Source organism: Phascolarctos cinereus, unplaced genomic scaffold, assembly GCF_003287225.1.
Source record: "Phascolarctos cinereus isolate Bilbo 61053 unplaced genomic scaffold, phaCin_HiC Scaffold_1;HRSCAF=81, whole genome shotgun sequence".
In the NCBI taxonomy this organism is placed as follows: Eukaryota; Metazoa; Chordata; class Mammalia; order Diprotodontia; family Phascolarctidae; genus Phascolarctos; species Phascolarctos cinereus.
Genome location: NW_027555514.1, coordinates 186,185,397 through 186,198,736, shown reverse-complemented (window position 1 = coordinate 186,198,736; position 13,340 = coordinate 186,185,397). Strand labels below are relative to the sequence as shown.

Below are 13,340 nucleotides of genomic sequence, written 5' to 3'. Positions count from 1 at the left end.
GCAACCAACTCTGTAAACTGCAAAGCACCTATATGCACACTTGAATGATTGATAGGTGGGACTAGGAATATCTGTGTATGTGAGATTGTGTGTGTCTCTTTGTCTCTGGATCTGGATCTGTCTCTCCATAGTCCTTTCTTCCTACCTCAGGGAGTTGTGAGGAAAAGGTTTTAAAAACCTTCAAACACTGTATAAATGTGAGCTATTCCTTTGACCTTTGGACCACCAGCACCCCTACCCACCAGGACACAGTGGCTGCAACTAATTCCACAGTAACACTTCAGATTTTAATACATTGGGCTGGGGATGATGGGAAGTAAGGAGCAGGGTCCAGTCTTATAGACATAGTAGTCAGAGCTATAATGCCCCAAATCCAATTCCCCCATTCCCCTCTAAGTCTGCTGCTGACAGTTGTCCTGGGTTCAAGTCTGTGGCTAGTTGCAGACAGGGCTAGGTTAAGGGAGACGTCTATCCCAGGCTCTCTTCCTCTTAAGTTTGTTGGATTCGCCATGGACTCACAGGCTCAATGGGTGAAATATAGGTGTGTTTGGGCCCCAAGTTCCCCCCCAAGCCTGCGAGTCCCCCTCAACTCCAGTGAGGGAGCACCGTCGCCCTGTATATAGCCCCGTAGACACTCCAGTTACCCCAGTATCAGGGGACCCTAGGGAAAGACGACGGGGTAAGAGACACGAGGCCCGGGGCCGACGGGGAGAGGGACCTGGGGAAGCAGCTGGAGAAGGCAGAGGTGTCTCATCAATAAAGGTAGTGATCTCATCTCTGAAGAAGCCGGGGCCCCTTGGAGGTCCTCCACCTTCTCCTAGCATTCTGCTTTCCAGGAATTGATGCAGATTGGTCAATGCTCCAGACTCCTCTTCATCATCTTCCATGCCCCGGAGTGCCCCATGTTCCCTATTTGCAGATGGGATAATCCGGATGTCATCTGAAGATGACCACTTATGCAGGAAAGAGCCAGGTGTACGAGGAGTAGAGAAGATGTTGGTCTCATCATGGGATAGTCGTCTGGACAGTGGGACCTGGGGTGGAGGAAAGGTGAGATATTGAGGAACTTCATGGAGTAATATATAGGACAACTTCTGGAATAGAGAGGTATGTATCCTAACGATGGTGAGGGCTTTTCATTGGTGTGGATTCTCCACCGTTCTTTCTCTGCCTGCATTTTTTTTTTTGGTAGAACTAACTCAAAAACCAGTTTCAGTAGGTTTCCCCTATAGTTCTCCTTTACATTGCATGCATGTATGGGTGTACACACACACATGTGCACACGCACACAACCAAACACACACAACTGCACAGTAGGCTAGAATACGACCTTCTTTCTCTCCATTCCAGTTATGTGTTTTCTTTATTGATTTCTTAGGTTTCAAGGATTTAAGGGAGTTAGAGAACACATCCAGGCCGACACTTTCTCTCTACAGATGAGGAAGCTGATGCCCAAAGAGAAGTGACTTGCCCTAAGTAGAACCTACACAAGAAAAGCACCTGAAGCCCCTCCAATCTAACCTTGTACGTTTTAGTCCTTCTGCAGGTAGTAGGAGGACTGTCAGTGGTACCTCACTTCCTACCCCTGGCCAAGGAATACAGAAAACCATTGGATCACTGGGGGAGAGGGGTTGGCAAATGGAGACAGACAGAGCCCAAGTATCTCTCTCTTTCCCAGTTATTGGTCTTCCTTGTCCTTCATGCTGCGCTATGATGGTAAAGAGGACAGGGAAAGATCTATATAGGAGATTAGAACACCCCATCCTTTCTCAGCTCCATACCTGCAAATAGTGGACTCTTTCATGAGGAGGAAATAGCATGTGTCTCCCACTCAGCATCTTCACCTGGGTGGGGTCTTGGCCCCCTGGCCCAGCAGCCCCGTTAGCATCAAAACGAATTTTGCAGACCCGTCCATCAGTATAGTCATTGCAGGCTCCATCTTGGAAAGAAAAAAGGGATAAAGTAATGGTTCCATTGTGAGACCACCCAATGTTTACAACAGTCATTGTCCCCAGGACGCCCATCACCCTGCTTCCCCCAGACCTGTTCTTATGATTTGACCCTGGATACCCACTTCCCTCTTGACCCCAACCCTTTGATTGAAAAAGGAGCTGTGAGTGTGTATATGTGTGTGTATGTATGTGAGTGTGTGTGTGTGTGTGTGTGTGTGTGTGTGTGTGTGTGTGTGTGTGTGTGTAGTTTCTGACAAAGAAGGTAGGCTGTGAATAGATCACAGAGGAGAAAAGAGCTTGAAGTTGTAGCCGGGTAAAGGGAGAGGAGAAGAGAGGGTCTCGAATTGATGTATCTTGTGCAGGGAGGGTAAGGAGCATGTAAGGGGTAGAAGTAACAGAGGAGAAAAGAAAGGCCTGGAAATCAAAACTGAGAGACTTAGTGTGAAGCAGGATTGCCCAGTGTGAATGGTGGCAGGGAAGGCTGAAGGGACCATAAATACAGTGATGGAGATGCGTCCAACAGGGGGAGCTACAGTGCAGTGTATGGACCCTAACCTTGTGCACAAGAAAAGTCAGAGCTTCAAAAGAGGGCCATCCCCCTCATTTTATAGATGAGAAAACTGATGGACAAGGAGGGATAATAAGGTGAGGGTGGCAATACAGTGCCCTTTACAGACACTTGGCAGCAAAGGAGCTGTATATTTAGTGAAATCAGAGTTTAGGAGTCTGTAGGAGTGTTCTTTGTGCAGGGAGGGCACAGTGTAAGCAGTGGAGAGGGTAGACATTCTCTGACCATCCTCGCCGTCCTCCTCGGACATGATAGCCACACACTGCTCCCACACGGTGCGCACATCGGCTCGGTAACGCTCACAGGACCAGATGAAGGAGGGCAGGAGCAGTGTCTGTACCATGGAGCACCATAGCACAGCCAGCACCATCCATGGGGGCGCAGAGTCCGACTTCAGTGAGAAGAAGCTCACTGCCTGGGGAAGGAGGGCAGGAGGCTCATCAGAATGACTGCAAAGGTCAGAGCCATGGTCTTTCCAGCCCAGTTGTCTGCCTCTGACAGTGGGATTTAAGGGACAGCTAGAGGATGGGCTTCTATCAGGGAGAAAGGAAACTAAAGAGGAGGAGCATAGGAAGCTTAACTAGAGGAAGATCAAGAGGACTGGGGTGGAGAGATGGGGCTTGAGGAGGGGAGGCAGAGCCATAATATAGAGGTATGATGGAGACTTGGAGGTTGGGACAGAAGGGACTGGGGTGGTGGTGAAAGTTACTTCTATTTAGGGTGGAGAAGGTTCTATTCTAGATGGAGGGAACGACAGATTAAACAGGGAAGTTAAAGGCTGGATGGTAGGGAGAGGGAAGTGGAGTGTGGAATCCCGATCTCACCAGGATGGGCACCCCAGTGAGTGAGTCGTAGAGAAAGACGATGGCGCTGACCAAGTTGGTGACCTGCAGGGATGTCTTGGCTGATTCAGAGCCATCCAGCGAAGAACGACGCTTCCCTCGGGCATCCTCCACTACAATGGCTGGAACCTCAAATGCTGGCCGGGTTCCTAGGCCCCCTGGACCTCCCCCTCTTGATCCCTCTCTACCCCCTGATTTCCGGGCCCGTCTTGCCCGACGGGGTCGGGCCCACAGTGTCTGGTAGAAAGTGATGGCCACACACACCAGCCCCATGACGATGCCACCAAGCAACAGGAGGCTAAAGCAGACCCCAAAACCCAGCCCGATCTTGGAGACAATGAATTGGCAGCCCCGGGCATAATATCGCTCGCCGTTGTTGTGCCAGCCAATGGAAGGCAGCGTGGATAGGATGAAGCTGACCATCCAGATGCCCATGACAGCATGCAGTGCCTGCTTCTTGGCATTGCTGAGCCGGTAATTGACAGGCCAGCGGACCATCCACATCCGGTGATAGGAGAGCGAGGCCACAGTGAAGCAGGTGGCTAGGGCCAGCGTGTAGTAAGTAGAGACAAAAACTTTGCAGATGCTCTCATTCCAGTCGTAGTCTGAAGAGGCCTGGCGTCGGAGCTGCACCACAGCAAAGGTGGTGAGGGGCACTGCTGCCATGAGGATGTGGGTGCCAGCCAGGAAGCAGAGCAATAGTTCCAGGGGTTTGTGTTTCTGCTGCTTGGCTGAGATGCTGAGAATGATCCATGCATTGGCCAGGAGGGCCAGCATTCCACAGGCCAGCCATGACAGGGCATTGGAGCGGAGGGAGGCCTCCTCCACCCCTGTCCCGCCCCGAGCCATCCTCCTCTTCTTCCTCTGCCCCCACCCCCCTTAAGTTCTGGGGGGTTGGGGGAATGGATTCACCCAGGAGCCCCACTGAGGCTGCCCCCCATGACCCTTATGATCCCCGTTTCCCAATTCCCCCCCTAGAATGAGGCAAAAAAGTCCCTGTGGCCTACCCCACTGCCTTGTCTTTCATGGCTTCCCTAAGATGTCATTTGCTGTGGTAGAAAGGAGAAGGAGGATTCCAAGGCTAAGGGTCAAAAGAGACAGCCCTCTCTCTATATATCTTGTCTTTCCTCTCCCTTGAGTGGAGAAAAAGCACCCTTGCTAGGACGCTGGGTGGGATCCTCTGATTTCCATTCCCACTTGGCTTCCTATTGTCTCGTCTTCCAACAGACTCAGTGGGCTGCGGCTCCTTTGGGTCTCTCCATGAGTGTGGGGGTCTTCAGCAGACAGAACCTGCTGTGGTAAAGAGAGCTGCAGGTAGGCCAGGGGTTGGGCTTCCTTTTTTTCAGTTGGTTTCCTGAGCTTCCTTCCTTTCCTTCATTTGAAATCACGAAAGATTGCAACCTGCAGATGTCATTTAGTCAATCTCTCTGGCTCTACAAGGAAACCCTGGGGTCAGTGGTGCTCCTGTAAGCTGCTAGGGAAAATGGTATTTCAGCTTCACTCCATCATTTGCCATTTCCCTCTCTCCTTTTAACTTCAACAGTGTTCTCCTGCCAAGAATCCCAGCTCACCCATTTTTCCTATTCCTGTTCCCAAACCCCTTGCAACAGTCTCCTTATCCAATCTTCCCCCAACCCAACCCCATCTCCATTAATTTCCCCCCAGATTCACTGATATAGGGGAACAGTAAATAGCTCAGCTCCACTGGAGGTTCATAGTAGGTGACAATGAAGGGGGGAAGGGGTAGAAGTGAGGTAGGGTAGGTATCCTCCATCCCTTTCCAAACCCTTCATTCTCCTAAGGTTAGTGACTTATCATCTCTTTCCTGTCTTCTCAAGACTTAACTTTTCCCTTTCTCTGACCTAGGGGAGTACCAGAAAGAGGAAGATGGAATTGAAGGCAGACGGCAGGAGGACCTGAAGGAGGGGAAACTGTTTGACCTCAGAACAGAATGATCCAGAAAGGGAGAGAATAGAGAATGGGTGGGTGGAGGTGGAAGAAGAAGAAAAGGGAGAGCTTACGGAAAGGGAGGAGGAAAGAAAGGGGAAAGTAGATGGGAGATCCAGAGACTGAGAAGGAACTAAAGGGTCCTCTTGCTAAGGGAGTTTTGGGAAGGAGCTAAAGACATAAAATCTGGGGCCCCACTAGGTGACCTTGGCTCTCTCCTCTTGGGGTGGGGGTGGGGGGCTGCAAAAGCAATGAGGCTATTGATGCTACAGAGCCCAAGGGAGGCAGTTGGAGTAAATCAGAGGAACACAGTAAGGAGGGGAGAGGGTCCAAGCGAGGTGTCAGAAGGGACATACAGAGATTGGGAGAGGTGAAATGGAAAGGTACAAAAGCAGAAAAACCAAAAGTGGAGGACATTCCTTATGGAGGAGCCCTCAGCCCCTTTTCTGCACCCTTCCATGAGGTCATAGCACACCCCCCCTTTTTGTTTTCCTTTTGGAGCCCAGTAATCTGAGTTGCTATGGTGATAGCTAACCAGGGGGGTGGGGCAACCAGAGTTGGGCAGAAGTACCCCCTCTATTGCCTTTTTCCCCATTTTAGACCCTTGCTCATTCTCTCTCCCTTGGCTCCCCTGAGGGGAGGGGGCACATTTGGAGAAAGAAAAGCTGGAAGGAAGGAAGGAAGAGAAAGAGGATGAAGGACAGAGAGGAGAAGGTGAAGGACAGAGTGGGGAGGGGGAAAAGGGATGGCAAGTCAGGGTGTGGGGATGGGAAGCTAAGAAGTCCCCTGTGTTCTTATGTTCTTTAGAGAGGTCAGGAATCCGCACCCCCACCCCCACCCCCAGTGCTAGGAACAGCAGGTGGCCAGGGGAGGAGGGGAACTCAGGGACGGGGAAGGGGAAAGGAAGCAGTGGGATGAGAAAGCAATGGGAGTGGGGAGCCTAGGGAAGAGGGTCGGCTTCTTACCTCTGCCTGCTCCAAGCACTGCCATGGAGATTAGAGCATCTCTCCGGTCGCAGCTCCTTCTCCTTGCCCGCCTATTCTCTCTCTCTCTCTCTCTCTCTCTCTCTCTCTCTCTCTCTCTCTCTCTCTCTCTCTCTCTCTCTCTCTCTCTCTCTCTCTCTCTCTCTCTTTCTCCCTCCCTCCTCTCCTCTCTCTCTCCACATCTATTTCCTTCTCTGTCTATCCCCGTCTCTCTGGATCCCCCTGCTTTACTTTGGCTGTTGCCTGTCAGTCTCAGTAAGGGTGACTGAGGGAATTTTTAATTGGGGGGGAGGAGGGGAAGGATGGGAGGGCTCTTGGAGGGAAGGCTAGAAAGGATAGAGACTTGAAGGCTCTGACTTAGAGGGGGGAAGGCAAAGGGAGAAGCCAGACAGAAGGGAAGGGGAGGGCACTGATGAGTTGGGGGGAGGGAGTCAGCTTCATTGATGATGTGATGTGTATGTCTCCCCCCAAAAAAAACCTCCCACTCCCTCCGGACATACATATTGAGGCAGCATGCAGCTGGTATTTTTTTGTGGGGGCTGAGGGGATGTATCCAGGGAAGGGGGGGAATGTGTGTCATTGGTGTCACTGTGTATGCATGTGTTTCTTGGCATGGCTTATGGGTGGGGATGTGTCACGATGTGTGCACTGCGGGTTGTGTTGGCAAATGTGGAACATCCATATTGGTTCTGTGGTTAATTGTGCAGTGTGTATGAGAGCGTGGGGGGGGGGAGAGAATATGCTCACACATACATTATCAACAACACAAGACCCATCAAACATGGATACAGAGAATGTACACAAATACTTCGATTCCCATATAGTCTCGCAGTCTCCCTCCCCAGCCCAGATCCTATCACCGTCTCACACAGACCCTCACATATATTCAATACACATTAGGGAAACAAGCTTCACCCACCCCATCCCCTTACCCCATGCCCTTTCTGGGCTGAATGAGAGAGTGGGGAGACCCTTGGGAAGTTGAAAAGAGTCAGTCACAGGAATTCTGGATGAGGATTGGCATTACTGATTAAGCTAGGGATAGGTTTAGAAAGCTCTAGAACTGTGTCCCACCTTTCCTGTTCCAGTCTAGGCACTTGAACCAGAAGAAAGGCAATGCAGCTCAGTGGAAAGAGCTCTGGATTTGGGATGTGTAGAGTCATTAATTCATAGGATATCAGAGCTGGAAAGAGCCTTAGAGATAATCTAGTCTAACCTCATTTTATAGAGGAGAACACCAAGGTCCAAGTAGATTAATTGACTTGATTGGGGTCAGAAGAATCCTGGCATGTAATTGAGTGACCTTGGGCTAGTCACTTCCCTTTGCTCACTTTTTCTCACTTAAAAAAATGGATATGATAATACGTGCAGTACCTTTTTTGTTTGTTTGTTTTGGCAGTGGGGTTAAGTGACTTGCCCACCAGGGTCACACAGCTAATAAGTGTTATATGTCTGAGGCCAGGTTTGAACTCAGGTCCTCCTGAATCCAGGGCTGGTGCTGTATCCATTGCACCACCTAGCTGCCCCCATAGTACCTTTTTCACAGGGCTGTTTTAGGGCAACATGGTATAGTGGTAAGGACATAGAACCTGGAGTCAGGAGATTCAATCCCTGAGCCTTGCACCGTGGTCATGGGCAAGCTACAACCTCTTGGACCTGCAAAATGAGGTCATTTCCAGCTCTAAAGTCTATGATACTGTAGGTAAAGTGGTTTAATGGATTTTATAATGTAAATTATTATTATTCATTATTATGCTTCAGGAAATTGTACAGTGTAGTTCCAAACTGGGCAGCTAGGTGGCACAGTGAAAAGAGCATAGGGCCTAGGGTTAGGAAGACCTGAGTTTGAATCCAGCCACAGACGCTTACTAGCTGTGTAACCCCAGGCAAGTCACTTAACCCTGTTTGTCTCAGTTTCCTCATCTGTAACTCAAGGAGAAGGAAATGGCAAACCACTTCTGAATCTTTGCCAAGAAAACCCCAAATGGGGTCATGAAGAGTTGAGACAGGACTGAAATGACTGAACAATAAACAGTCTCAAACTATTTCCTAACTTTTATATTTAAATATTCTAACTGCAGTATTGTGTTTATGCATTTCAGTATTTATTGATATATTTGCTTTTCAAAAATCCCGATAGCTCCCAATAAACACCCAATGAACCCCCTTACAAAGAACATTCTAACTATTTTTTATTGTTGACAGAATAATCCTTTAACTTTGACCATTAATCGTGACCATTTGATTTGACCGGAGTTTGGTTGCTTCCTCATTTTCCTATTCCTGTTCCCAACCCCCTTGAGATAATCTGTTTATCCACTCCTTCCCCCTCCCCCACCCCTAGACCTCCTCTATTGATTTCCTCCCCAGACTCACTGAGGGACTTTATCTTCATCCGTGTAGAGATTGTGTGTATGTTGTTCTTTTGGTTTTGCCTTCCTAGATTTCTCTTAATTCTTCATATTCTTCAATCCTAGTGCAATTGTAATATTCCATTTCATTCATACACCAGTTTGTTCAGTCATTTCCCCAATCATTGTGCCTAGCTTTTTGTCATCACAGGTAATGCTGCCATGAGGCTACCCAGATGGATGGGAGCTCATGCCCACAGTGCAGACTAAAACACATCCAGGCCTTCCCACGTCCTCCTGTAAGTTCACCACAAGTAGTCTACTCTATGTTCTGAAGGCCTCCCTTTATTTCTCCTGACATTTCTAGGGTACCCGTGGAGCACTCTGGCTGTCCACCTATCATCTGTCACCCTCACCATGTGACTAGTTCATCTCTTCCCATCATACAGTTCCATGATGACATCTTTTAGTTTCATTATTCTTCAGTTCCTCACTGGTATGTAACCCCTTAGCTCCCATGCTGTTGCCCATAGAAATCTCAAGGTTCTGAAAATGGCCGAATTCTATATCAGAGTTTACCAGTTTGATGATGGTTTACTTAACATCAAGACTTCTTTTTTTGGGGGGGGGAAGGGTGAGGCAATCAGGGTTAGGTGACTTGCCCAGGGTCACATAGGTAGTAAGTGTCAAGTATCTGAGGCCAGATTTAAACTCAGGTCCTCCTGACTCCAAGGCCAGAGCTCTATCCACTGCACTACTTAGGTACCCCAACATCAAGACTTCTGGAAAAGAAAAGCTGGAAGTGATTCCATGTGGGTAAAGAGTACAGGAGAACCAAATGTGCACAACAGATCTCTGGATGCATTTCTCTCTCCATACTCACTTCTTCTGGCTTTCATGTAGGGGCTGTGGCAGGATGGTAACAATTGAAACTGATGGGATATGGACAGATTAACAAAAGCTGGCCAGTGCCTTGGTGAGGTTTGAACTGTTGGGATTGCCTCAGTGTTATGCTTTTTCTGGAAGCCTGGTAAAGGGCAAAACCTCGTCTCATTCCCAGGTGAACTGCTTGCTATTGGCCCTACCTTCTTTTCTGCTCGATTTGGCAGAGGAGGAGACAGAGGGAGAGATTGGGATCTCTTCTGTCCCTCTAGTTAAAAGTCTCTGCTAGTCAAAAGTGGTCATTGCTTACATTGTTTGCTTCCCAGTGGCACCCCTTTACTTATGTCCACATATCTGATAAAAGCAAAAACCTGTCCGCCACCTACATCCTTGTTTGTGTGATTAATGCTACCTGGGGATATTAATTTGGAAAGAAGTCTCTGATTTTTTAAATGAGATAAGAGACAGATGAGTGGACATGGGGACCCTGTTTCAGTTTCCCATCATTAAGAGAGAGATACCATAATTATTCTCCTAGGCTACTCCTACAAGTGCTAAAGCCATAGGTACTGAAGACCTAGAAAGGAGAGTTCTTGTCATCAAAGCCCTTGGCATAATCAAATAATTCAACATCAGAAACTGATAATCTATCAGTGGAAATGACATTAGAGATGTTGTATAACTATCTGTTTTGTTTCTTTACCCTAAGAACTGTGGGACTTTCTATATGACTTACAGCTAAGACCTTCTGTATGTCTTATTTCACCCACTAGAATAAGCTCCTTGAGAGTGAGACCTCTTGATTTTCTATTTGTATCTCACAGTGCTTGATACATATTAAGTGCTTAACAAATGTCTTATTCATTTGTTCATTCATTTATTTCACACATACATTGGAGAGCACATAAATGTAAACCGTAATATATACCTCTAGAACTAACATGGATGGTCCCTAAAGCTAAGGGGGAGCTTGAAAAGGTTAAGTCTCACATAGGATATAATTGGGAAATCTCAGGGTCAGCTGCTTACAGAGAAACTCATGCATTTATCTCCCAGTGACTTCAATGAACCAAACCTCCCAATAAAGAAGCCCTTATCTGTTAGAATAGTACATTACAGGCTGTTCATACCAATCATGTGCCTTCACATTGCCACCTGTGTGATATTCCTTGGAGATTATTGAAATGTATTTCAGGTTTCACTGATATGCAGCAACACCACTAGAATTCTGGTATGAAAGATATGGGCCTTTGCTGTCATCAGAAGCCTGGGGCTATTAAAGGGACTTTGCAATTTCCCAAAGGCAATTCAGTCTATTGTCCTCTTTTTGTTCAATTCTGTGTCCAACATATTGTCCATCTGTACTGTATGTCTCAGAAATACATTTTGTCGTACTAAGCACAATAGGTTGTCCGTTCAAATGTATGTTGTAATCGGGGCAACATGCTTTATCTGCTTGATCTTTCCTTGATCTCTACACCGATGAAGATAAAGTCCATCAGTGAGTCTGGGGAGGAAATCAATAGAGGAGGCCTAGGGGTGGGGGAGGGGGAAGGAGTGGATAAACAGATTATCTCAAGGGGGTTGGGAACAGAAATAGGAAAATGGGGAAGCAACCAAACTCCGGTCAAATCAAATGGTCACGATTAATGGTCAAAGTTAAAGGATTATTCTGTCAACAATAAAAAATAGTTGGAATGTTCTTTGTAAGGGGGTTCATTTGGGTGTTTATTGGGAACTATCGGGATTTTTGAAAAGCAAATATATCAATAAATACTGAAATGCATAAACACAATGATGCAGTTAGAATATTTAAATATAAAAGTTAGGAAATAGTTTGAGACTGTTTATTGTTCAGTCATTTCAGTCTTGTCTCAACTCTTCATGACCCCATTTGGGGTTTTCTTGGCAAAGATTCAGAAGTGGTTTGCCATTTCCTTCTCCTTGAGTTACAGATGAGGAAACTGAGACAAACAGGATCTTTCATGGAATTGTATGATGGGAAGAGATGAACTAGAGTGATTACATATCTCTTCCAAGTGGTTCACTTTTATTTTTATTTTTATTTTTATTTTTTGGGAGGACTAGACAATGGGGTTAAGTGATTTGCCCAGGGTCACACAGGTAGTAAGTATTATGTGTCTGAGGCCGGATTTGAACTCAAATCCTCCTGTATCCAGGGCACCACCTAGCTGCCCCCTTTCTCATATATTTCTCCCCATCCTCACCTTTCCCCTCCTTTACGTTGAAGTCACCAAGTATCAGACTATGTTGATTTAAATTAGAGGGTCTTATCAGATTCTTCGTAGAAATTCTCTGCCTTTTCAACCAATGTTGGTACATAAACTATAATTATTTTCTTGGTGGTCTTTTTGCAAATAACTTATAATCGGTACTGTAATTTGTGATTAACAAATATCACATGAAATGAGGTTTCTTGCTGCCTTTGAAAGTATGGCATTACCCATTCATTCTTTGCCTCTTCAGTGAATACCTGTGAACTATAGGTGTTCCAGTCAACTATAACTTCTTTCCTTCTACTGGTTCCATTTATAGCAAGAATGTCAAGATTTATATGATTAATTTCCTCTGGCAGCATGTCCACAGCATGTCATTGAATAAGAAGCTCATATTTAGAGTGCCAACAGTCCATTTGAAGTTTATAGATGTTCTAGAAACTGTGTTCTTCTTAGTACTTTATGCTCCTTTGTTCACCATTCTTCCACCATAACTGAGAAGGGAAGAGGGCCTTATTTAAATTTTTTCTTTGTTTCATGGGTTGCCATGATGAAAAATTCATTACTAAGTGACAAGTAGCTGGTGATATGCCTCTGCGTACTGAGCTAGGTTGGTCCTCATGAAACAGAAACAGGCCATTGTTAGAGCCATAATCAAAGACTTTCCAACATGGTAGAATCTGCCAGAGTTTCTGATTCCCTGGCATTAGCCTTCAAGAACCAAGGGTTGCCTCCATATCTTTATGAGGCATCAAAATGGTACCTTGTATTATGGGACAATCTATTTTTTCAGTTATGCTATATAATTCTATGTGGCCTCAAATCATGAAACATCATTATCTCCAAAACCTCAAAATTTCAAGTAACCCAAAGGAAATGATGGGCATAATCAGGCTGCAGGTTATAACCAACAATGACTTGTGTACAAGAAGTTATGTGAAAGATATCATTCAGAAAACAGATAATAAGAAGAGGAAATGAGTTGGTCATTTGTATTAAGAGTGAGGGATTATATGAAAAACCTGAGCATTGCACTGGTCCTCTCAGAATAGTGGAAGCCCTAGAAGAAGAACTCCAGGGCTTTAGGGAGATCTTCTTTGGAAGATTTATGGAAGGGCATGAACAAGAATTACCTATGATTAGAAGGTATGAATGAGCCTTGGTCTATAGAATTGAAAGGAGTACCCCAATTGATGAGATCAAATCCATTGAATTATTGAAGAATTACCTTATTAATAAGGTCAGGGATAAGGTACAAGGCAATGGAGAGTTCTCACCCCTAGGAAGCTGGACTGGTCTTATATGAACTATGGATTCCCTGGGGAATCTTCCCTCAGTGCCCTAATACTCTGGCCAATCAAAGCCCTTTTTCCTTCTCTAGGACCCAGACTACTTCTCCTGGCTCCTGAGGGGCTAGGAGCCTCTTCTTCAGGGAGGGCTCCCTGTATTTATTCCCTAACCCTGAGCCTAGCAGAACCTGGCCCTCAGAGAAAGGTTCCTCCTGCATTCTGCCCAAGCCACTAGTCATCATAAGCCCACGGGGAGGATCCAACTGGAAACAAAATAAAATGAAGATCA

General features: G+C 46.4%; 1 protein-coding gene across 1 annotated transcript; it reads right to left on the bottom strand.

Moving 5' to 3' along the window:
• Nucleotides 1-265: 265 nt before the first annotated feature.
• Nucleotides 266-4,302, bottom strand: GPR162 (G protein-coupled receptor 162). The gene is made up of 4 exons (XM_020994250.2): nucleotides 3,345-4,302; nucleotides 2,746-2,935; nucleotides 1,782-1,939; nucleotides 266-1,034 (listed from the first exon to the last, which is right to left on the bottom strand). Exons 1-4 carry the CDS (start codon nucleotides 4,209-4,211, stop codon nucleotides 516-518), a joined length of 1,734 nt encoding a protein of 577 aa, XP_020849909.1. The 5' UTR covers nucleotides 4,212-4,302; the 3' UTR covers nucleotides 266-515.
• Between the last annotated feature and the right edge of the window lie 9,038 nt (nucleotides 4,303-13,340).

What these genes read in the sequence shown, in the direction of transcription:
- GPR162 (XM_020994250.2), bottom strand. Translation starts at nt 4,211, where the DNA reads ATGGCTCGGGGCGGGACAGGGGTGGAGGAGGCCTCCCTCCGCTCCAAT. An exon ending in TCACTGGGGTGCCCATCCTG is followed by an intron (nt 2,936 to 3,344) that starts GTGAGATCGGGA and finishes CTCCTTCCCCAG; the next exon opens with GCAGTGAGCTTCTTCTCACT. An exon ending in AAAGAGTCCACTATTTGCAG is followed by an intron (nt 1,035 to 1,781) that starts GTATGGAGCTGA and finishes CCTCCACCCCAG; the next exon opens with GTCCCACTGTCCAGACGACT.